The sequence below is a fragment of the Anabrus simplex genome, chromosome 2, assembly GCF_040414725.1.
Source record: "Anabrus simplex isolate iqAnaSimp1 chromosome 2, ASM4041472v1, whole genome shotgun sequence".
Classification (NCBI taxonomy): domain Eukaryota; kingdom Metazoa; phylum Arthropoda; class Insecta; order Orthoptera; family Tettigoniidae; genus Anabrus; species Anabrus simplex.
In genome coordinates this window covers 728,399,938-728,425,505 of record NC_090266.1, presented here as the reverse complement: position 1 = coordinate 728,425,505, position 25,568 = coordinate 728,399,938, and the positions used below count along the sequence as shown (strand labels likewise).

The 25,568-nt window shown below is 39.4% G+C and overlaps 1 protein-coding gene across 8 annotated transcripts in view; it reads right to left on the bottom strand.

Annotated features, from left to right (window-relative positions):
• LOC136864408 (atrophin-1) overlaps positions 1–25,568 on the bottom strand; it is a 755,035-nt gene that overhangs the window by 616,456 nt on the left and 113,011 nt on the right. For all 8 annotated transcript variants that reach the window (XM_068226264.1, XM_068226266.1, XM_068226270.1 and 5 more), the window contains one exon: positions 8,404–8,502. In XM_068226264.1, coding sequence (XP_068082365.1) covers positions 8,404–8,502 — 99 coding nt within the window. The remainder of the gene's footprint in view (positions 1–8,403; positions 8,503–25,568) is intronic.

The window sequence follows — 25,568 nt, the reverse complement described above, 5'->3', positions numbered from 1 at the left end:
CACCTGAAAGATACCGTGAAGTCGGAGGCACGGAAATACCCCAGTACTACATACACGAATGAGACAAAATCAAGAATCAAACCAAAGCAGATAACACAACATAAACTCACTCATGCAAACCGGTAAACTAAAAGTGATCACCGACATAATGGACCAACACAAAATTCTTATCATGGGATTACAGGAAATTAGAAACACTGACCAGGATGCCTTGGAATCTCAAGGGTACAGACTTTATAAAGGAATACCCGAGAAGAGAGTGATGAAGAATGTCCCACAATTTGGAACAGAATTTTTGGTCAGCCTTAAAATAATAAACTCAGTTCAAGAATTCAGATCACAGTCTCCACGACTCTCAACGCTCACCTTAAAGGCATCTAATAAAATCTATACTATAATAAATGCCCATGCTCCCACTAATGATAAAAACAACTCCTCAAAAGACCAGGAGGAAACAGGAGAATTTTGGGACCTATTGGACCAGACCATAGATAACATTCCCAAACACCATATAAAATTATTAATAGGCGACTTCAACACTCAACTAGGCAGAGAAAGAAAATACCGTGACATCATCGGAAAATGGCCAGCACACAAGAAAACAAATAAAAATGGAGAGAGACTAGTTGACCTGTGTAGAAACCATAATTTAATCTCAAAATCTACATGTTTTAAGAGGAAACCTCAAAAACTCAAAACATGGAAACACCCTGACTACACTAAAGGAGAATGGCAACTGGACCACGTCTGCATGGACAAATACCACCACAAAGAGATCTATAACGTCAAAATCCTCCGAGGAATAGACACAGGTTCAGATCACTACGTAGTTAAAATTAAAATTAAACTCACTCCCCAGAGGAGACAACAAAAGCAAGCCCTTAAAACTAAAAGAAAAATAGATCCTACCCAGCTAATCAACAACAAAAATTACCAGAAAGCAACTGAAAAAATAAAAATCACAGACAAACTTGAAGACTTAGTACACAACCTTAAACAAATTGCAGAAGACCTAGCTCCAATTAAACCACGTAAAAAACACCAATGGTGGAACAGTGAATGTGATGAAACAGTGGAGAAAAGACATCAGGCATGGCTATTACATCAGTCCCAAAAGACAGAAATATCCTATCAAAAGCTAGTAAAACAGAGAAAAGAAACTACCCAAGTCTTAAGAAGAATAAAAAGACAACATCATAAGGACACCCTGCAGTTAATTGAAGAACAGTTCAGTAAAACTAAATCAAGGGACTACTACAAAACCTTCAGAAAGCAGCTCCAAAAATATGAACCCCCGACCCTACTGATGAAGGATGAAGATGGTAAGCTGGCCCATAACAATAAAGACAATGCAGAAATTCTGGCTAAACATTTCAACAAACTTTTAAATTGTGAGGAACCTACAGAACTCCTTCATTTGGACACCAACACCCCGATAAAAACATCACCAGAAAACATCAATCCCCCCACAATAAAGGAAGTCTACCAAGCTCTGAATAAATTAAAAAACTACAAAGCGCCAGGAGAAGATCAGACCTTTGCGGAAATCTGGAAATATGCAGGAACCTCAGCAAAAGTTGCCCTCCATCAACAACTTGTCTCTATCTGGATTAAAGAAGAACTACCAGAACACTGGACAACAGCTCTCATTCATCCTCTGCACAAAAAAGGGGACAAAACCGACCCTAATAACTACAGAGGAATCTCTCTCCTAGACATAACATACAAAATATTTTCAATAATCATCCTTAATAGGATAAGTTTACAACTTGAGAAAGAACTAGGAGAATATCAAGGAGGTTTCAGACCCTGGAGGAGCTGTCCTGATCAGATTATGAGTCTTAAGTTGATAATGGACTATAACAGGAGAAGAAACAGAGATATGGTGATAACATTTGTAGATTTCAAGAAAGCTTATGATTGCATCCATAGAGAATCTCTGTTTAAAATTTTAAGACACCTTGGGCTACACCCCAAATTAATAAACATGATAAAATTGACTCTCACCAATACCAAGTCAAAAGTGAAGTTTAGGGGTGAAACATCAGAGACATTTGAAATTAAAACTGGACTACGGCAGGGAGATGGGCTCTCACCACTATTATTTAACTGTGCTCTAGAAATGGTAATGAGCGAATGGTTTAGAAAATGTCCCCCCAAAATAAAGATTGGCCGAAAAATCAAAACAAATTGCCTGGGTTTTGCTGACGATTTAGCATTACTAGCAGTGGACATAAAAGAAGCAAAAACCCAGATATCAGAACTTCAAAACATTGCAAATAAAATTGGCCTCAAAATATCAGTTGAAAAAACAGAAATTATGCCCCAAAAACCAACACAGCTAAAAGAAGTCACCATAAATGGTAATAAAATCAAAATAGTAACTCAGTTTAAATATCTTGGAGAAGTAATAACACATAACTTAAATGAAAAAATCTCAATCCAAGTAAGAACAAATAGATTAGCTAAAGCACAAAAATTAACATGGGATATCTACAAAAAGAAATGTCTATCAATAAATACAAAAATAAAACACTACAACACAGTTATAAAACCGGAAGCTACATATGCAGCAGAAACACTCTTTTACCTGAATAAACAATCAAAGACTGACAGACTTCAGAAAATTGAAAGGAGGATTGGAAGAACCTGTATCAACAAAAAATATCAGAAAGATGGACAGTGGCGGTTAATACCTAACAAAGTCGTGTACAAAGAGCTAGAACCCATTACAGATACTATGCGTAAGAGGAGACTGGGATTCTTTGGACATATCATGAGGATGCAGGACTCGAGACTTCTGAAACAACTACTACAACACAATCTCGTCTCAAAAAATACCACAACAGGATGTAAATGGATCAGAGAAGTAAGAGAGGATCTGAAGGAAATAGGCCTTACAACAGAAGACACCAAAAATAAGATAAAATTGAATACAAAACTCAAGAATACAAACCTCCGCTTTACCCTTACACAAAACAAACCAACAACACGCACATTTTCAACTGAGGAAAGGGCACGAAGATCGGAGCGTCTGAAGAAGTACTGGGAGGACCGCAAAGCCCGAACAATCCCTTCAAAGAGACCTGAACGACGGACTGACTAAAGTGATCCTATGTGGTCATAAAAGAAGAAGAAGAAGAAGAAGAAGAAGAAGAAGAAGAAGAAGAAGAAGAATTTCATAAAGACTTTAGGTTCGCACCAAAAGTGATTGATTGAATTTTCTTTGCAATCTAAAAATCTTGGTCAATTGACAAAGTGGTTGAATGAAGGTCTGTGATCTAAGTGTTATTTTGAATATGAGTCTATGTGTGAAATCTTAGATGAACTGTAGGGTGTATTGACATCATTGAAACTTGGTATTTATTCTGAACATTATTAACATCGAGTGGATGTATAGGACAAGGACTATTTGTTTCAACCATAACCGCGTATCCATTTCAGTCATTTAATTGCATTCTGAAGAGATCAATCGAAGATTGAATTTTAGATGAATGAGAAGCAGGGTGATTTGTTTGAGACTATTAATAAATATTGTCAAAAATTTTAATTACCATCTATTATTCGAACCGCGAAATCATCCTTCTTTGTACCTGCTTCAATAGCAACCGTACACAACCTGAGATCCTTCCCATGCTCTTGCCCAATAACTATTTCCCGGTACAGTACCAAAATATGGAAAAATCCTTCTCAGGACAGCCAATAGTGGGGACCAGCACCAGCACCACTACAGTTACGGTAGAGCCGTGGCCACCAGTCCTCTGGTCGGTTGGTCAGTTGGAATGCAGTGTTATCAAGCCACAGGCCAGCCGTGGAACAGGGTACACTGACATAATAATCCAACAAAAAACTGAAAATATTTTCTAATGCTCATGTTTTGTGACGTAGTTGATAATCAACAATATGGTGTTGGTAAACATAACCACATGCTGCGCTGCCAAATAACACTATTATTCATTTCACAGTCATGCTCTGCACCAGTAGAAGTTTCTGCTTTCGTCACATCTTCCATGCAACTCCTAAATAATTATCAGGCTGCTGAGGACAGCCGACAGTCAACGGTGTGACCGTGACTCATCCCTCTAAACCTTACCTCAGCCACGAGCTGCTGGACGGTGCATCTCCACAGGTTTTCACTATTTTCAATGTAAAAAAGTGTTAAATATTAATCTGGGCACATGTGGTTTTAGCTTTACTTTTGCTACTCATGTGCAAACTTTGAACGTAATCAGAGTGTAACACCTCAAAGACTTCCCTTGTGAGTTCCTGCTCCCGGTGGATTGACCACTGATATAATGTGCAAATCGCTAACTATTTTCTGCTGACTTACTTAAACTTTTATTATGCATTAGCATTCTGTTAGTAATGTTTAGATGATGATGATAATGATGATGACGTTGATGCTTGTTGTTTAAAGGAACCTAACATTTAGGTCATTGCCCCTATAATGCGATGAGATGAAATGTAACGAAAATTTAAACTTTACCCACTGACTACAATTTAAAAGATGAAGAAAATTATTATGAATTCAAAATAATAAGTTGATCTAGTTTGCAATGCCTTTTTTATTATAAAATAATTTAAAATTAGATCAAAATGAATTAAAATGGAAAAAGGCATTGTTATTGAAATGAAATCATATATTTCATCACATTAAAATTTTAACTCATTGCGGACCGTGGACGGCGTAAGACGTTTAAGCTTACCCCTATGCTGCGGGACGTGTACGGTGTGAGATGTTTAATGTTCCGCGCGAAGCAATGCTGTTTATATTCGTCATCTATGTATTCTTACACCTTAGTCAGCGTTACTGGTTGTAGCACGGAGTTGGTTGACCTTGATAACCCTCTCGTTGAGTGGGCTCATGGTTTTTTTTTTTTTTTGCTAGGGGCTTTACGTCACGCCGACACAGATAGGTCTTATGGCGACGAGAGGGCTCATGTTTATCTTAGCTGTTTTAGCGGGAATATCTCAGCACTTCCTCGCGCGTCAAGACGGTACTTGAGATTTCAATGCAGTGCGTGTCATTCTTACCAAGTGTAGTATTATGGCTTATAAAAAAAAGTTTCTTACGGAAGATTAGTTATTAGATATTGTTCCCAATGATTATTCTGGTGATGAACTTATTCCTGAAATAGACTCAGATAGTGAAAGTGAGTGTGACGAGGAAATTCCGATTCCTGAATCCGATAGGCCTATAGAGAAAAGTGAAGTGCCTGATACATATCATTCTAGTTATTGTCCACCCGTTCCACCATTTACAGAGAATTCAGGTATAAACGTTCAAATAGAAAATAAGCAGGATATTTTGAGTTACGTGAGTATTTTCATGAATGACGAATTTTATCAGTATGTGTGTGAGCAGATCAATCTACACGCGAGTCAAGTGATAAGTGCGGTGCCCCGGCCTTTCACAAAGAATTCGATCATGCAATTGTGGAAACCGATTAGTCAAAAATCCTGAACGTACTGGACCGAAGACCCTGTTTTTCATACTCCGATATTTTCTAATACAATGTTCCGAATACGCTTCCTTCATATTCTTTCGTTTCTTCACTTCGGTGACAGTAAGCATTATGCCAAAAATACAGACAGACTGTATAAAATTAGAAGTATTTTGAAACCTGTGACACCAGATATCACACCCTAAATATTTACTCGGGGTAAGCACAAAGTATCATTTTTGTAACATTTATCATTTAGGAGTAATCGTAAATTGTATTAAGTGATGCACGTCAAGAGGGCCGGGCATGAAAATGGCTGGTCCAGGCATTTAAGTGTCCCGCTCAGAAGCAGGCACTGAACGTGTTAAAAACCATTAAAAATACACAAAGACAGACTAAAACCAAATACAATTTTTAAAAAGCAATTTACAATAAAATAAGAATTAAAAACAAACAGAAAATTCACTTTTAAACATGATAAAACAGGCCACTATCCCTCATAAAATGGACAAGAAGTCTGCTGAATGCTCATCATCTCACTGAATGAGGAAGATGGTACTTGGAATTTTTAGACTACTGTGCAGATCGGTGTATCATTTTCTCCGGATCTATCATTCATTAATTTTGGTCCCGGCAAACTCTAAACCCGAATTGATCGTCATATCCATGTACATACTCGCCTATTCAGTCTCACTCCCGTGCTCCCTGATGTAATTTCGAGGCATGCTGTGACATCGTCAGAGCTGCGCAATGTTGAATGACTAACTGCTGTGACATCACCCCAGCCAGTCCATTACTTTTACCCGAGACAACGAGGTTGGGGATGTAGCCTACATTCCTACATTAAGGAACTTTGATTCAATATGAGTGTGCATTTTCCATGTATATAGTGGAACCTCTATTATCCGTTCCCGGAAACGAAATTTTCCCGGATTATTTGTTCAAATTACATGGTCCTGCAAGCATCCTAATTAAATCACGCTGTAAAAATCACGCATTATCCGCTCCTCAAAGAAACTATTTCCCAGATCAACCATCCAGAAATTTCAGTCCCATCAATGCTAAATCCTCGATCAAGCTTTTTTCAAAAAACAGCTACGGCATACTTATGGATCTTGACGTTAGTTGTTATTATTATTATTATTTAGCATTTGGCTATACATATCAACATTAGTCAAAAATAAATTATGTACTTACACTTTTTTCAGTTTGACTTTCAAGTTGTTAATAAAGTCTATTACAGCTGGACCTGCTTCCACAGAGACACTGAAGTTGCCGCTATAGGAATGCGTCGAGCAGTCATTCACTATGTGCTGTATGGTCTGCCTGGGAGCACCACAACTGCATTCTGGTGCAGATATATTTCCCCACTTGTAGAGAAGATCTGCACATCTGCCATGGTTTGTTCTTATCATGTTTAGCATTGACCATGTTTTCCTGGGTAGGTGAAAGCCACTTGGTGGTGTTGTGGTGCTTGTGATGTCTTGCAGCTGACATGGAATGTTTTTCACCAATTCTTTCTTCGAGGTTTGCAAGAGGTTGAAATTATTGTTCACCAGGTGTCTCGCTGTCCGGATGGAGGGGTTCCGCGAACGTAGACGAATGGCTTCAACAGCAATGATGCCCTGGTGTATTGGCAGCTGATCGTTTGCATTTATCTTCTTATACTCCCGGAGTAAGGCGTGTTTGCGTTTGAATTCCGCTGGTGGAATGTGACTCAATGCAGGTAACCAGAATGTAGGTGTTGATTTTATTGTGCCAAATACAATTCCCACTGCCTGATTCAGTTGGGCATCAACAAGTTTGGTATAGCTGCTATTGAGCCACACTGGAGAACAGTACTCAGTACCAAACTGAGGGTGGTGGTGCGTGAAGTGTCGGCTGACGAACCCCATGTAGTGCCACTCAGTTTCTAAAGTATGTTTTTTTCCAAACTTCAGTTTTTCAGCCGTTTTCTTCAGGTGTTTCTTGAAGGAGAGTGTTCTATCTAATGTGATCCCCAGATAGTTTGATGCATTGGTGTAGATCAAATGATTTTTACCCAGGTACACTTCGAGTTCACAATTAGCTATCTTATTGCATAAGTGGAAATATATCACTGTAGTTTTGTTTGGGTTTGGCTTCACCCTCCATTTTCGGAAGTATTCTTCAAGAATGCATAAATCAGTAGTTAGGCTATGTTCTGTATTTTTGATCTGTTTGTCCTGAATAGCAATTGCCCAGTCATATGCATAGCCAAACTTTCTTGAACTGGTTGCAGGCATGTCAGAGATGTAGAGGCTGAAGAGAAGTGGGGCCAAGACAAAGCATTGAGGCAGCCCATTGTCAAGTTTCTTCTTATTACTGATGGTTTTTCCCAAAATTACTTGGAATCTACGATTTCGACCAAATCGCAGTTGTGTCACTGAAGTACTATAACTGACCACCCACACTGAAGCTGGATTCCAGAAAAGACTTAAGACATCAGTTGCAGTCAACGACCTGACATCCACTTACGACACTGTCTGGAGATATGGCATATAAACTCCTACGCACAATACCTTGTAGAAGAATAGCCAGACTTGTGGATAACGACTTCGAATTAACAAGGTTTTACTGTATATCTGCTTTATTTTTTAGTTTGCAATAGCTTTATAAGTGATGTCTCCCACATCCATTATTTTCCCCACATCTATCAGTTATTTTTCATGTTTCCACCGAAGATGAATCGAGGTTCAACTGTATTATGCATTTAAACTAGATAAACACTACAGTATGTAAACATACATATTTTTAGTCTCTTTGCATGTTACATTGAATTAACCTATAGGAAAACAAGTACTCTATATGTAATTGCCTAATCCCTTAACGTAACAATAACAATGAAATAACAACATGATCTGCTTGGGCCTGAAAATATTGTTATATACTGAGGTTCGACTGAAAGTTCATAATAAGGAGAATTTGTTGTTCTACTTACCGACTCTTCCTCAGACCATTTCTTATCGATACCTTTGGGCACAGGACATTTTACAAGGGCCTGGAGTGCTTTCCCTGGATCGTAGCTGGAATCATGTAGCTAGAAAAAAAATGAAAGGACTAATTCACCTTTATCAATATCCAAAATCAGATACTAAACATACTCATACATACTTTACAATCAAATGAATCTGTGCGTTTTCAAGTTCCTGCTACAGGATACTTAATGCCCACTTTCAACGTATTTTTTAAAAATTTATATAATTCAGCTAGATCTAAGTAATCCTATGTTTAATAGGGATGGTAGGCTGAGGTGACAACTGACATTCAGGTATAGAAGTTATCAACTTTTTTAAAATTTGCTTCACGTCGCACCGACAGAAGTTATCCACAAGGTAGTAATAACACAGTTTTCCCTTTCTTTTTGAGCTGAATGCTTTAGTTATTGCTGAAAGTGTATTACTCTATAAAGTATATAGAATACAAATAATAGCTAAATTTACATTACATACCTCTGCACTTAAAAAAAAAATCACTCTAATATCACACACATACTTGTCAACTTTTAGAAATCAAAAATAAGATGATGTTTAAATTCTTGGACTTCATCACGTATACTGCATCACGGTCTTGGTGGAAAAGGAACAAGGTTTTTTTTTTTTTTTTTTTTTTTTTTTTTTGCTAGTTGTTTTACGTCGCACCAACACAGATAGGTCTGTAGGATGCTAAATGGTTTATTTTGTCACCTATTCAATACATATAAATTTTTACATTTAGGAATTTATTATTAATTCCACTTGAGACATGTTTCGCCCTTCATTCAGGGCATCATCAGTCAAATCACCTCCTCAAGGCAAAAATCAGGTACCTGATTAGTATTTAACATGCACACATTAATATACATTACAATGGGAAAATTAAGTACGAGAAACACTTGTACAATGGTGATAGCTGACAATATAAGTTTATAGACTAAGTAGTCGGCACCAATGCGTAAAATTACTGGGTAATTTTAGCAGAGCTAGCAGTGGTGCTCCGAAGAATAATTGACGCACTCATAGGAAATGACGTTTTTACAAATTATTTACATTATAACAGTCAGGGGAGAAAGGGTATAGTGCTCGGCGTCAATGTTTGTAACAAAAATTACTGTCAATGGTTGATAACTATACAGTAAATTTCATTATCCAATTGAACATTTGAGAATTTACAGTTTATATACATATTTATAAGAGAGCCGCTTGGTGAGCAAGGATATAACAATGTCTAGCACCAAGTGCGTCCCGTTGTTTTAATCGTTGGAAGACGATTGCAGCATTGACATATCAGAAATATGCAGATGGTTTAATCTTATTATATGATCACAGGGGGCAGGGAAAAATATTCCATAGCCAAATGGGTTCCATAGGCATCAAACTGAAAGTTATCTGGTTGAAGTCCCGGGTTCGGTACGGTGAACTTGGTCAGCGTGGACGGAGACTCATTGGGTGTCAATGAGTAAACGGTGCATTTGAATGGCAACAATGATGGCAGTTATTTGTAGGTAATTGTATTATTGATTTTATATGTATTGAATAGGTGACAAAATAAACCATTTAGCATCCTACATTCAGTATCTTCAATACGGATCAACAATGATTTTTATCACTTGCAACAACAGATAGGTCTTACGGCGACGATGGGACAGGAAAGGGCTAGGAGTGGGAAGGAAGCGGCCGTGGCCTTAATTAAGAAACAGCCCCAGCATTTACCTGGTGTGAAAATGGGAAACCACAGAAAACCATTTTCAGGGCTGCCGACAGTGGGGTTCGAACGTACTATCTCCCAAATACTGGATACTGGCCGCACTTAAGCAACTGCAGCTATCGAGCTCGGTGGAACAAGGTAAAAGGCATACATATCTACAGTTAGAATACGAATTGACCATTACATTTAAAACCTTAAACTAATAAAACATAAAAATGGTTATAAGAAAATGTACCTAATCGTTCTCATTTATGACATATAGATACGAATAATAATATTTATATCACGCCGACGCATAGAACAAAATGCATAAAAGTTTCCTTTATCATACTGTAAAATGAACGGAAATTTATTTTTATAGGCATCTCTGAACACTCAGAGATAACGTTTGTTATGTTTTGTGGCCATAATGTGAAGAGAAAATACCAGAAACTGTCACCGACACAACTCTCTGAAATGCATTCAAAACATTAAAATTATGAAGTAAGAATGAATACAAATGCGCTGAAATACGCGAAACACACACAAAACAGATCAATATGACTCAAACATTATTAACATTCTATTTCTACAGGGGGAAAAGCACAGAGCCGCAGAAAAAAACACGTGGCCTACAACTCCAACGAAACTAAGCATGGAAATGACGTTAACAGCGCGAGAACTACACGAAGACAATAAACTCATTATTTCGTCCCGATTAACAGAGTCATTAGCGCGCACTAGCTTCTCTTGTTTGTAGGACGAGTGCCGTCCTGAATCCCCAGCTGTAACGCACACACTCTGCAGTGGTGAACAGGAAACATTATACACGTCAGACGATACACTCGCAAAATAAAGCATCAAATAAATACGTTTGAAAATGAAGTTGTGTAAATTACCCAAGCACATAACAATTTATCCTAGAGGAAGAGTAATGACCGTACTGGAGGTTATATTGGACAAAAACAGGAAAAAGTAAAAATAAATAGGAAAATCGGAAGACGAGTTAAAAACGAAAAGTTTCTAGGTAAATCGGAAGGGTTGGCAGGTATGCATGTACAATAAATGTACTGGAAAGAATAATAGATAACAGTATCAGAGAAAGATCAAAGAAAAACCTGGCTTTAGATGAAGTAGATCAACCTTCGACCAGAAATTCATGATACAAATTATGGAAAGGATTTGATCATATCTTCCATAGATATCAAAGATCCGAAGATGGCTAGTAAAGGGAAACTGTGGAGAGGAAGCAAACTGGTAGAGGACTGATTTATATCATAAAGGTAATGTAACTGGACAGTATGAGTCATGTGAAAACTTGTGTTGGAATAACTAGAAAACGAGAGTTTAGTACAGATGTGGAACTGAGGCAAGAAAATTTTCTGTCCCTAGACCTGTTCATCAATTCATCACAATAATAGAAAGGATCCTCAAGAAGGTGAAAGAAAGAAAGAAAGAAAGAAAATCAGTTGCAAAGATGAACTTGATGTTTGCTGACAGAGAAAGCAGCTCGGGATCAGTTAAATGTGCAAAATCACGAAATCAAGAAATTGGTAAGTTTTGGACAGAAAATTAGGCTGAGAAGAGCAAGAATGTTATAATGACTGGAGGAAACTTACAGGGTAGATTATGGAAACAAAACAGAGAACTACAGAACTAGAAGTGGTAAAGAACTCCACATATACGGAAATATAGAACAGGAGATCAATGCAAGAACTGCACATGCTTCAGGATTCTACCATATTGAGAGGCTTAATATGGAAGAAATAAGTTTCTGCCGAGTGCAACAGAACAATTTATAAGACATTGCACCCTTACAAACTTAAGCAGCAGGTTCATGGACAGCGACTGGGATGGAATGAAATCAAGTATAGGCAACTGACATGGAGTTCCTGAGAAGCTGTCTTACGAAAACAGGAAGAGAGAAAATTCTGGGGTCAGGAGGCAGGTTGGAGTTAATTGAAAGACATTGCATGAACATATGATAAGGATGGAGGATGAGGGGATTCCAAAGAAGGTTTTCTTGGAAGAGTAGATGTATAAAATACCTTGAGGAAGACCAAGAAAATAATGGAAAGATACAGCAACAGAAAATATAGAGGAAAGGAGAGAAAGTTGAAATATACGATACAGAGAAAAGCAAAATGCATGGTAAACTTGGAAATTGGGAAGGTCCCAGAGAAATAACCGTAAGCTATGCATACCCCCCATATGACTCAACTAATCTGTCCCCATCAGAAGAAGTTGAGAACCTAATTTGCAACGCAAAGAGGAAAGGCGAACACCTAGTCCTTGGAGCACAAGCAAATTCACACCACACGGCATGGGGCAGCATGAACTGTAATGAAAGAGGTGAGTCTTTACTAGAGTTCATTATTGAAACTGAGGTGACAATACTAAACCTAGGAAACAAGCCTACATTTATAAATGAAAATCCTACGGAGGTAATAGACATTACACTGAGCACTATGCACATTGCAAACTTTATTTAAGACTGGAAGGTGCTGGATGAACCATCATTGGCAGACCACCAGCACATCCAATTTGCAATAAATGCGAGACTATGTGGGATTGAGACGTACAGAGACCCAAAAAGAACTAACTGGGATCGATCCAGAGAAATTCTAGGGAAGGCTGTACAAAAAATTCCAACTAACGTGAGAGGACAGAAAGAATTGGATGAGGCAGTGGAACTATTAGAAGAGGCCATTATAGACTCATTCCATGACAACTGCCCTCTCAAAGAAAAGAAAAATACCAGAAAAGTAATGTGGTGGAACAACAAACTAGCCAAAATGAAAAAAGAGGTAAGGATGTTGTATAGAATATCATCTAAAATGGTACGTGGGATGTATATCATAGGAAACTCACCGAGTATAACCTAGAGATACAGAAAGCAAGAAGAAAATCTTGGAGACTGTTCTGTGAGAAAGTGGAATCACACTCTGAAACAGCAAGGCTCCAGAAGGTTCTGAAAACAACTCACATAAATCAGGTGGGGACACTGGAGAAACCAGGTGGGTCGTTTACTCAGGCAGGGAAGGACATGCTGGAGATGCTAATGGCGTGTCACTTTCCTGAGGCTGAGGAGATGACAGAAGAAGAAACGGTTGGAATAGAGACCGGAGCTCGAAGAGCAGACTGAAACTGTGCCAACAGAATAATAAAACACAACCATGTAAAATGGACAATCGACACGTTTCACCCTATAAAGGCTCCGGGGCCAGATGAGATACTTCCGATACTCCTACGGGAAGGACGGGAAATACTCATCAATGCCCTGACGGACCCCTTCAGAGCTAGTCTAGCTTTAGGGTACGTCACAATGTTAAAAAGAGAGAGGTTCCACCTATTCAATACAATGATAAACCGTTGCCCAAACTTACGTCACAACATGTTTAATTTGGTATGGGACTGGTTTCGACATATATTTGTCATCATGAGCCGACAGAAAAACATAGCAAGAAGTACACTATTATCAACACACAATAAAACACATTAAAGGATAAGTGTGACACATATAACACTTTCATGAAGAAGTGAACAATTGAAGTTCATGTAGTTTTTACACTCTTGCTGTGAGTGTTAAAAGAACTGAAGGATACAAGTGAAATGTAACACTTTTCCATGAAGATAATTTTTTTGTAGAGATCGTAAGCAGTGTGACGTTCTTGAGCACTCTTGCTGCAAGCTTTGAAGTCAATATATTAAATCTTGAGGTTAAAAAGGATCTTGAAGGATGCAGCATAATTTACAATTGTTGCTAGGCAAGGAATACACTTGTTGCTAGGTAACGAATAACATGGTTTTGTTTTTGGTACTTCTGAAGGTGGATAGTGATAGGCCTATATATAAAAACTCCTACAGTATACTGTAGGATATGAACTTATCGGTATTGATATGGATTTATGAGATCTATAGAAAAAGGCAAATAAGTTAGAAATAAAAAAATAAAAACAGGGAAAAATGGTAAGACAAGTTCAATACGGACCAATTTTGAAGTTTTTAACTTTAAATAATTTAGGGTACGTGCCAAAATCATGGTCTGAAGCTAAAGCAGTATTCATACCTAAGCCTGGAAGGGCAAACAAACTATGCCAAAGCCAAAGCATACAGACAATTCATTATGTTTAACCTCCTTCATGCTGAAAGCAATGGAGAAAATTCTAGATAAATATATCAGAAGAATGGTGCAATTGAACTCAACGTTACATGAAAATCAGTTTGCATATAGACCTGGCAGATCCACTTAAGTAGCACTCCACCAGTTAGTTTGTAAACTAGAGGAAAGCCTAGAATACAACGTGCGTTCCATAAGTAATGCGACCAATTTTTTTTCTGACGCAACTGTACACCACAGTGTGTTCTAACCGGCTGGGCTAGGTGGAGGGGGGTGTTAGCTTCAAACGCTCTATGTCTCATTCGGCAGCGAGCTGCCGGAGAGTCGGAACGTGCGTTTCCGTCAAGCCCGTTTTGAGTTCATGTAACACGGCACAATGGATCGTTCTGTAGAGCAACGGTACGCTATCAAATTTTGCGTTAAACTTGGGAAGTCTGCCACCGAAACGTTTCCATTACTTCAGCAGGCCTTTGGGACTGATTGCTTGTCCAAGTCACAAGTTTTCCGATGGCACAAGTCGTTCATGGAGGGCCGAGAGGAGATCACCGACGAACCTCGCAGTGGACGGCCATCAACCTCACGAGTCGACGAAAATGTGATGCGTGTGCGCGATTGTTTGAACTCTGACAGCGGCTGAGCCTTCAATTGATAGCACAAACTCTAAACATGGCAAAAACAACCGTTTTCCGCATTGTGACCGAAAAGGAGGGTCTCGCGCTGCCGAAGCGACATCAAGGACACGTGGAAAGTTCATCATGACAACGTGCCGAGTCACAGCGCCTTCATTGTCAACGACTTCCTGGCCAGGACCAACACCCCATTGGTTCCCCAGCCTCCCTACAGTCCTGACCTGGCTCCCGCTGACTTTTTTTTTTGTTTCCTCGGTTAAAAGGAGTCATGAAAGGAAAACATTGGGACACGATTGATAGAATCCAGGCGCATGTTACATCGGCTCTAAAGGACATTCCGGAAAAGGCCTTCCAGGCATGGAAACACCGCCTCCAGAAGTGTATCGACGCAAGAGGGTGCTATTTTGAAGATTTTTGGTTATTTGTACGAATATATTCAATAAATGATTTTTTATGAATTTGGTCGCATTATTTATGGAACGCACCTTGTATAAAGAAATTGCACTGGCGGCATTTCTAGATATAGAAGGAGTCTTCAGCAATACAACCTATGACTCTATGATCAAAGCATTGGAAAAGAGCAAGGTGAGTAAAACCGTTAAGTGGATTAAATCCATGTTAGACGGAAGGACAATAAAAGCAACCCTGTTTGAAGAAACCCTGGCGGTTCGGGCCACCCGAGGCTGTGCTCAGGAAGGAGTTCTTTCGCCTCTGCTGTGGATCCTCGTGGTGAACAAAATCATAGCTATGCTCAACGAACAGGGTTTCTATACACAAGGACATGCAGATGACCTAGTGATTGTGGTACGAGGTAAGGTGGTGAGTGATATCCAGGACCTCGTGCAAAGATCACTCAACCTTGTGGAGAAATGGTGTAGGGAAGAACAATTATCAGTCAACCTGAACAAGATAACTCTGGTCCCTTTTACAAGGAGAAAATTAGAGGCAAAGAGATCACTGAAGCTCTTTGGGCAAGATATATATATGGAAGAACAGGCACTGCACCTAGGTGTAGTGTTAGATAAAAATCTAACCTGGAATCCACATACAGAAATGAACACCACCCGGGCCAAGAACTTGCTGTATGCATGTAAAAGAGCCATTGGGAAGACATGGGGCCTAAGACCATCAATGGTAATGTAGATACACACAATTGTCATTAGACCATTGATGGCCTATGCTGCAATCATCTGGTGGCAGAAAGTAAGTCAAGGAAAACTCGGCAGTACATTGGATAGCCTACAGAGAATGGCATGCATAGCCATAACTGGGGCTATGAGAACTACGCCGACAGAAGCCTTGAATACGTTACTAGACCTCCCACCACTATGCAATTTCATAAAAGGACAGGCTAGAATGAGTTCATATAGATTGGCACAATCAGTGTGAAACGGGCGAGTTGGCCGTGTGGTTAGGGGCGTGCAGCTGTGAGCTTGCATCCGGGTGATAGTGGGTTCGAAACCCACTGTCGGCAGCCCTGAAGATGGTTTTCCGTGGTTCCCCATTTTCACACCAGGCTGTACCTTAATTAAGGCCACGCCCGCTTCCTTCCCATTCTTAGGCTTTTCCTATCCCAAGGTCGCCATAACACCTACCTGTGCCGGTGCGATGTAAAACAAATAGCAGAAAAAAATGTGACACAGTTTTCACTGATTGGATGAGGTCCTGTTTTATGGTATCGTAGCACTTCACTTTTCTTAAGCTCAAATCCAGCTGAGTCCTGCGACTTTTGTCATTTAGGTTTAACTTCAGAGCGAACCCCGACTCCCGACAAAAGTCGGGAACATCAGTTCTGGGAGCCCGAAAAGCACATGGACGGTTCTCTCCAAAAATTTTTGATAGGTTTTGTATTTCATCTGTAACACTGCATTAGTTTCTTGGAAAAAGTAATTCTTTAAATTCTGATACAGCTTTGACACAATCAAAGATTGATCGTTGAAGTACCTCCACTTATATTTGATAGTGGCGCGTGATGATTTTGAAGGAAATAAATCCCAATGAGCTTCAACACTAGTGGCGCATGATAATTTTGAAGGAAATAAATGCCAATGAGCTTCAACACAATCCCAAATATTTTATTGTATTTTGTAGGAGCATTTTTTTTTAATTTTTTTTTTTGCTGGCCCTGTTGATCACCTATAAATACTGATTCTTTGTTAAGAGCTTTCAGTTCCGTTTTCACATGCTCCACATTAACTTGTAAGAGCGATATATAAAAATTATTTTCTGAACCTTTTCTGAATTCGACTTCACATGATAAATGTAAATACTGTCAAATTTTTTATTATGGACACTCGAGTTTAGGCTATAATTAAAAACTAACCAATAAGCCTATTACAATAAGAGTTATACCAATATTTTCCTTGTTTAATTCTACACTATCGTATATATGACAGATTGTTTTTGACATTCATTAAGTATTTTTTATTTGTGGTTGAAAAGCTGTGTTCGTTGCGCACGCGATTACTACTGAACGCGGCAACACTGCGCCCGATTTCACCACCCGGCCTGCTGTTAATCGCACGGTCCGGCATACACAAAACCTCCTTTCAATATTACTCTTCATAAATTCGGTACCACACTGTACGGTTACAGCTGTTGTAGTATCTGATAACCACGACTGAGTGCTTCAAAACAAGCCCAAGTTTGCTGCTGTACGTTTATCCTGGGCTGAGAAAGAGTTGCTTTAGAAAAATGATAAGAACTTTTTTCAGGGTGGTTGAAAAAAATTGTAACTTGAGTATTACACTACAAATACATGTGGTTATAACATATAAAAATTTCATTACCATCAAACAAGTAGTTTTCCTTGTATATATTACAAAGTGAGCGCTTCCTAGAGAAGAAGCCAAAAACCCGGGCAATTTTTAATACAACCACAAATAAAAAAATATTTAATGAACGTCGAAAACAGTCTGTCTTATAAACGCTAATGTGGAATTAAACAAGGAAAATATTGGAATAACTCGCATTGCAATAGGCCTATTGGTTTGTTTGTAATTAAAGCCTAAACTCGAGTGTCCATAATTAAAAATCCGACAGCAGATGACCTATTTCTACCACTTTTGGGAATGACTAACAAAATGGCAATAATTCATTTTTCTATTAAACCTAGCAGCAATGAAACTTGTGCACTTTTATCACCAAAATCCAAAAATCCACAAAACAGTCTCTCTTGTTAGTATCAAGTTCTGTGTAACACTGATTTGGACAACACATCTGGACTATGGTGATGTTCTTGGCTTTCACTTTTCTACCAGCTGCTGGAGACGTATAGACATTCCCACTGTATCTCCGTGTTTTAGCTTTATTCTTCTTCCACTCATCTTCATTTACCTTTCATTTTACTCTGAAGGCTACCATAGCATTTACTAAATTGCCGGTAACATTACAATCCAAATGACTATTGCCATTAAGTTTGTCTCAGCATTCACTATCCATTTTAGTATCAGTAAAGATGTTTCATAAATTTCTGGCTTCTTTGAAATCAATAAAGTAATGACAAGGTAAACAACTGATACAGAATCTGCCAGCAAGGCAACAGGCCTAAATGTAGATCAACGGTGATTGATTGATAATGCATTTCAAACCTGTACAATTCAAAGTAGAAAAGAACAGTAACAATATACACAAAACAAGAATGCATCAACAAACCTTCGGCGAGAAAGAAATGTCAGAGCAGCTCCATGGACGACTTGGTGAGAACTTCAACTACTTTGCGCCAACTGGACTGCCAGGAAAAACAACCTAGCGCATGGCCAAACTCTTTGTACAATGCTGCACACACTATTTAGTTCAAGCGAATTGTTATTTGGCATGGACATTCACTGATATGTGAAGAAGGAAATAAGCATGGAAAATAAACAACAACCCAACTCCAGAGACCTACTGAATCTTTGGATTGGCAAATAGAGAAAGGGCAAATTCCACATACACAGAAGTGTGCCCACCTCCATTGGTTAAATATATACCGTACATATTAAAATCTGCATATCTTACATACAATTTTACATCATAACATTCCTATATACCTATGTACACACAACTCTTATGCACAACCATTAACACATAGCCCATAAATAAATGAGATAATCAGTCACTCACTCAAACAAAAATGCACGTGTGCATGCACACACACTCAGATACAAACGCACACACAAAGTTACTTTACATATGAATCTTCTACATTCAAACCCCTCTATGGCAAGATTTTCAAATTTTACAAGAGAAGGCAAAACATGTTACACTATGACATAATACATTTATAAACACAAAACTTATGAAAACATTACATCATTCTAAACTGAATTGATTGCAACACAGTATTCGTTAGTAGTAATAATATTTTGAACATAATGATAAAATAGTATAAGGGATTTTGCAACTAATTTTCTTGCACAGTGGGTTTTGAACTTAGCAATGCCGAATGTATCATAAATTAGTGGGTTATGTACCTAGCTGGAAAATAACACACTAAAGTTTTTCAGAACTTCTCATGCATGTATTGATCCTTCAGTTAGCAAACAACTTATATTATTTTTATCATAGAAATAGTAAAATTTTCACTGAAAAATTCACAAAAAATGATAGTACCAATAGTAGCGGTGCCCAAATTTTAAATTTGGAAACAAAGTTCAAATATGCAGAGCTTCCACTTCCAGTGGTTCACATACTGTCATCTTCCTGAAGATCAACCTCTGGAGCTTCAAACAGCTAAAAGTAGAATTTTTCTAACTCTTTCCACTGCAGTCCATAATGTTTCAATAGAAGTTGGTGGATGTCATTTACCTTTGCAGCACTTATATATATCTCCCTGTTGTCACAGTCATGGAACGGATGTCAGAAGCCTGAAGTCTATTTTTAGTAATGTACTTTCTTACGCCTACATTAACTTGGTAATTCGGTTCTCCTTGTAATTTAATGCTTCCTTTGCTCTTGAATAGTATAAAACACTTGCACAAGTTGAAGCTGACGTGCCAACTTCCAACACTCTTGAATACTCTCTTTGCTTCGCTTTTCCAGTCATAAACACATACACCATTATCACCAAACTTATGATTCTGCACAATTTCTTCATAGCCCTTTGGTTCCACAATGACATCTTTTTTTCCTCACTTCCTTCTCCACTCTTGCAAACACCCTGTCCAGAGGAATAAATGAATGCCCAACTACAGCAAATATGACTTGTACACTTTGTACTGAAGCAGGAGCATCGCAGGATAGCTACTTGCCATACAAATTATAGGTTTTTTTCTTTGGCTTAACGTCGCACCGACACAGATGTCTTATGGCAACGATGAGACAGGAAAGGGTTAGGACTGGGAAGGAAGCAGCCGTGGCCTTAATTAAGGTACAGCTCCAGCATTTGCCTGGTGTGAAAATGGGGAACCACAGAAAACCATCTTCAGGGCTGCCGACAGTGGGGTTCGAACCCACTATCTCCCGAATACTGGATACTGTGCTACAATTTATTTTTTTTCTTTTATTTTTTTTTCCGCAGAAAGCAGGTACTTCTTGAAGACTGTCTTCAAGAAGCTGCTATAGTTGTTGGGAAAGATGGATGCATTTCTAAAGTACTGAGGGCTCATCAACTTGCTTCTATACCAACCAATGTGGAGGTCATAGATGGTGGAGAAAATGTAATTATACCTGGTTTGGTGGATTCCCATGTGCACGTCAATGAACCAGGCCAAGTTTCCTGGGAGGGCTACAAAACTGCAACAAAGGCTGCTGCTGCTGGTAGTATCACAACCATAGTGGACATGCCACTGAATTCAATACCTCCTACAACAACAGTGCAAAATCTGAAAACTAAACTAGCTGCAGCAGAGGGTCAAGTTCATGTTGATGTAGCATTCTGGGGAGGAGTTATTCCTGGCAATCAGATATACCAACAAGCCCAATTTGGAACATAAGAGAACCATTCAAATTCTACCTCACATTAGAAAGTGTTTATTCACCAACAAGTTTGATCATAAACAATATTCTCGTATTGACAACATAAAATTAATGCCAATACATTTTGTACAAATGTTACTCCAGCCGCATTGAGAACAAGTTAAAAGTTCATAACATAGGCAATTTATCAACTGTAGAAAATTGTTAATATAGTCAACGAAGTTTCAACGGCAACCATACAAGTCAAGCAACATTGAATCAATACAATTAGCCAGATATCAAAAAGTTTTTTAAAATAATTTTAAAGGATGTTCACCAGATGAGTTTCGTCAATAAAATGTTAGATAGATTTTAGACAAATTCGTTTTAACTTAAAGACAGAATTTTATTATTATATGACTTGTAAAATATTATACGACTTGTCAATCAGGTTTACAAGCATAATTTAATCCAATAGAATAGATTCATGATCTTATATAACCTTAAGTAAATTATAATTGGCTGATGATGCTCACGAAAAAAGGAGCGAAACATGTACCATATCAACAACTTCATAAATATGCAAGTTGTTATTACGTCATTATTGTATTGAATAGGGGGTATTTAACAAAATTAAAGAATTTGTATCACAAGTAGATCTTCACTACGGACAAAAAATGAAATTTATAACCTGCGATACTGGATACTGGCCGCACTTAAGCAACTGCAACTATCGAGCTCGGTCATAGGCATTTTATAAATGTGTCTTCATGAATTCTTACCTGAGTGCACTTGAGCTTTGTCGAACTGTCTCCACATGTTGGTGGTTCGGGAAAATCTGTGGCAGATTACCTTTCTCTCTACTTTATGTTTCGCTTGCATGTTTCTGGCTGCCTAATTCGTTTCCTGGACTCATGAGGAGCCACTTTAGAAGCATATGGATTGTGGTCTGACATTATATACATAAAAAACTTGCTCACAAACTCACTTTAACATCTTTCAGTTTAATCATGTTATCAACATAACATGATGAACAAGATGCCCATTATTGGCTCTAATCAGTTCCGCCACAAACCTCGTGACTACTTTTATGCTCGCTCATTGGCTAACTATCTATAGCGGATTTTGAACCTAAGTGTATATATTAATAGTGAGTTTTCAACCTCACTCAAATTTTTAAATATGTAAAACTAATGGAAAATAGTGGATTCTGCTCGTAAGGGTTCTGGATTCATATGCTCATGAGAAAAACGAACCAGGGTGTGCAATAAATGCAGTATCGAAAAAAGTTACCATAGTGGGTTTTGAATCTGGATGATTCATATACATTGCATGTTTTAAGGCCCTTTAGTGCCTTCACTTAGTGGTAAAACTGTCAAAAAGGAAGGTCCTTTATTACACGAGGAAGGTTATTCCAGAGTCAAGCAGAGTAATTGCAAAACCTAGATTGGTATGCTGTTTGACATCTTCGTCACTTCTTATGGCTCTATAAATTATGGAGTCGTCTGTAAAGTGTGCCATAGTGGATGTCACACAGTCTGGAAGGTAGAGAGTAAAAACTATGTACAATAAAGGGCCAATCACCAATCTTTGTGATACTCCCGAGGTTACCACTGTGTTCGGTTACTTAGCCCTACCAAGCACGATGGCTAGTGCATACCGTGGAGGCCACTGCATAAGCTAATTTTAGCCACCGGCAGTGCCAATGCACTATGAGACACTTTGTCCCGTTATAAAATATTGATGCCTGCTTGGCCATGAGTTGATATAGATGTTGATTACCATACGGAATCTGAAATATTTGTTCCGAATGAGTAAATTTATAATACCAATATAAATGGTCCGTTATTGGACATTATAAATTTTCCAGCTAACTCATTCCTGGTTGCCAGCGTTTCGCCTTTGTGCGCTAGGCTGGGCTCATTATTATATTATTATTATTATTATATATTGGTATTACATACCACTTAGTCGAGCAGTTCGTCTCCTTTCTCCCAAGTCTTCCCAGCCCGAACTTCGCAACATTTTTGTAACGCTACTCTTTTGTCGGAAATCGCCCAGAACAAATGGAGCTGCTTTTCTCTGGGTTTTTTCCAGTTCTTGAATCAAGTAATCCTGGTAAGGGTCCCATACACTAGAACCATACTCTAGTTGGGGTCTCACCAGAGACAAATATGCTCTCTCCTTTACATCCTTACTCATCATCATCATCATCATTTCCCTTTTTCCAGCTGTAGCCGGGTAGGGGCAAATATAGTTCCTCTCCATTTTCTTCGGTCTTTCCACCACTCCTCCTCCAACACTGTGTCCCAGTCCAGGTTTCTTCCTATAATACTGCGTTGGATTGTGTCCGTCCATCTCAATCGTGGTCGACCACGGCCTCTCCTTCCTTGCACTTGCATTTCCAACACCTTTTTTGGCATTCTTTCATCACTCATTCGCTTTACGTGCCCAAATCATCTTAGTCGGCTCTTCTCAATTCTATCATTCATTTTTTCCACTCCAATTTCTTCCCGGATTTTCTCATTCCTTATTTTGTCTATTCTACTCTTCTGTAACATACTCCTGAAGAACTTCATTTCGGCTGCCTGTATTCGAGTCTCATCCTTCATTGTCACTGTCCAAGTTTCTGCCCCGTAAGTAGTTATGGGTACGTTATACATCTTGTACATGGTTTACATCCTTACTACAACCCCTAAATACTCTCATAACCATGTGCAGAGATCTGTACCCTTTATTTACAATCCCATTTATGTGATTACCCCAATGAAGATCTTTCCTTATATTAATACCGAGGTATTTACAATGATCCCCAAAGGGAACTTTAACCCCATCAACGCTGTAATTAAAACTGAGAACACTTTTCCTATTTGTGAAACTCACAACCTGACTTTTATCCCTGTTTATCATCATACCATTGCCTACGGTCCATCTCACAACATTATCGAGGTCATTTTGCAGTTGCTCACAATCTTGTAACTTATTTACACTGACTGACAGAGCAAATGCAACACCAAGAAGGAGTAGTCAGAACTTTATGCCAATTGCAGGGTAGACTAACGTCACTGAGGTATGCTCATGATGTGAAATGCGCCGCTGTGCTGCGCACGTAGCGAACGATAAATGGGACACGGCGTTGGCGAATGGCCCACTTCGTACCGTGATTTCTCAGCCGACAGTCATTGTAGAATGTCTTGTCGTGTGCCACAGGACACGTGTATAGTTAAGAATGCCAGGCCGCCGTCAACGGAGTCATTTCCAGCAGACAGACGACTTTACGAGGGGTATGGTGATCGGGCTGAGAAGGGCAGGTTGGTCGCTTCGTCAAATCGCAGCCGATACCCATAGGGATGTGTCCACGGTGCAGCGCCTGTGGCGAAGATGGTTGGCGCAGGGACATGTGGCACGTGCGAGGGGTCCAGGCGCAGCCCGAGTGACGTCAGCACGCGAGGATCGGCGCATCCGCCGCCAAGCGGTGGCAGCCCCGCACGCCACGTCAACCGCCATTCTTCAGCATGTGCAAGACACCCTGGCTGTTCCAATATCGACCAGAACAATTTCCCGTCGATTGGTTGAAGGAGGCCTTCACTCCCGGCGTCCGCTCAGAAGACTACCATTGACTCCACAGCATAGACGTGCACGCCTGGCATGGTGCCGGGCTAAAGCGACTTGGATGAGGGAATGGCGGAACGTCGTGTTCTCCGATGAGTCACCGCAGACGAGTGTGGCGTCGGCGTGGAGAAAGGTCAAATCCGGCAGTAACTGTGGAGCGCCCTACCGCTAGACAACGCGGCATCATGGTTTGGGGCGCTATTGCGTATGATTCCACGTCACCTCTAGTGCGTATTCAAGGCACGTTAAATGCCCACCGCTACGTGCAGCATGTGCTGCGGCCGGTGGCACTCCCGTACCTTCAGGGGCTGCCCAATGCTCTGTTTCAGCAGGATAATGCCCGCCCACACACTGCTCGCATCTCCCAACAGGCTTTACGAGGTGTACAGATGCTTCTGTGGCCAGCGTACTCTCCGGATCTCTCACCAATCGAACACGTGTGGAATCTCATTGGACGCTGTTTGCAAACTCTGCCCCAGCCTCGTACGGACGACCAACTGTGGCAAATGGTTGACAGAGAATGGAGAACCATCCCTCAGGACACCATCCACACTCTTATTGACTCTGTACCTCGACGTGTTTCTGCGTGCATCGCCGCTTGCGGTGGTCCTACATCCTACTGAGTCGATGCCGTGCGCATTGTGTAACCTGCATATCGGTTTGAAATAAACATCAATTATTCATCCGTGCCGTCTCTGTTTTTTCCCCAACTTTCATCCCTTTCGAACCACTCCTCCTTGGTGTTGCATTGTCACTGTCAGTCACTGTATTACTCTGTACAGAATATAATCATCTCCGAAAAGCCTTATCTCCGATTCCACTTCTTTACACATATCATTTATTTATATATAAGAAAATATAAAGGTCCAATAATACTGCCTTCAGGAATTCCCCTCTTAATTTTTACAGGGACAGATAAAGCCTCACCTACTCTAATTCTCTGAGATCTACTTTCTAGAAACAGAGCCACCCATTCAGTCACTCTTTTGTCAAGTCCAATTGCACTCATTTTTGCCAGTAGTCTCCCATGATCTACCCTATCAAATGCCTTAGATAAGTCAATCGCAATACAGTCCAATTGACCTCCTGAATTCAGGATATCTGCTATATCTTGCTGGAATCCTACAAGTTGGGCTTCAGTGGAATAACCTTTCCTAAACCCAAACTGCCTTCTATCAAACCATTTATTAATTTTGCAAACAT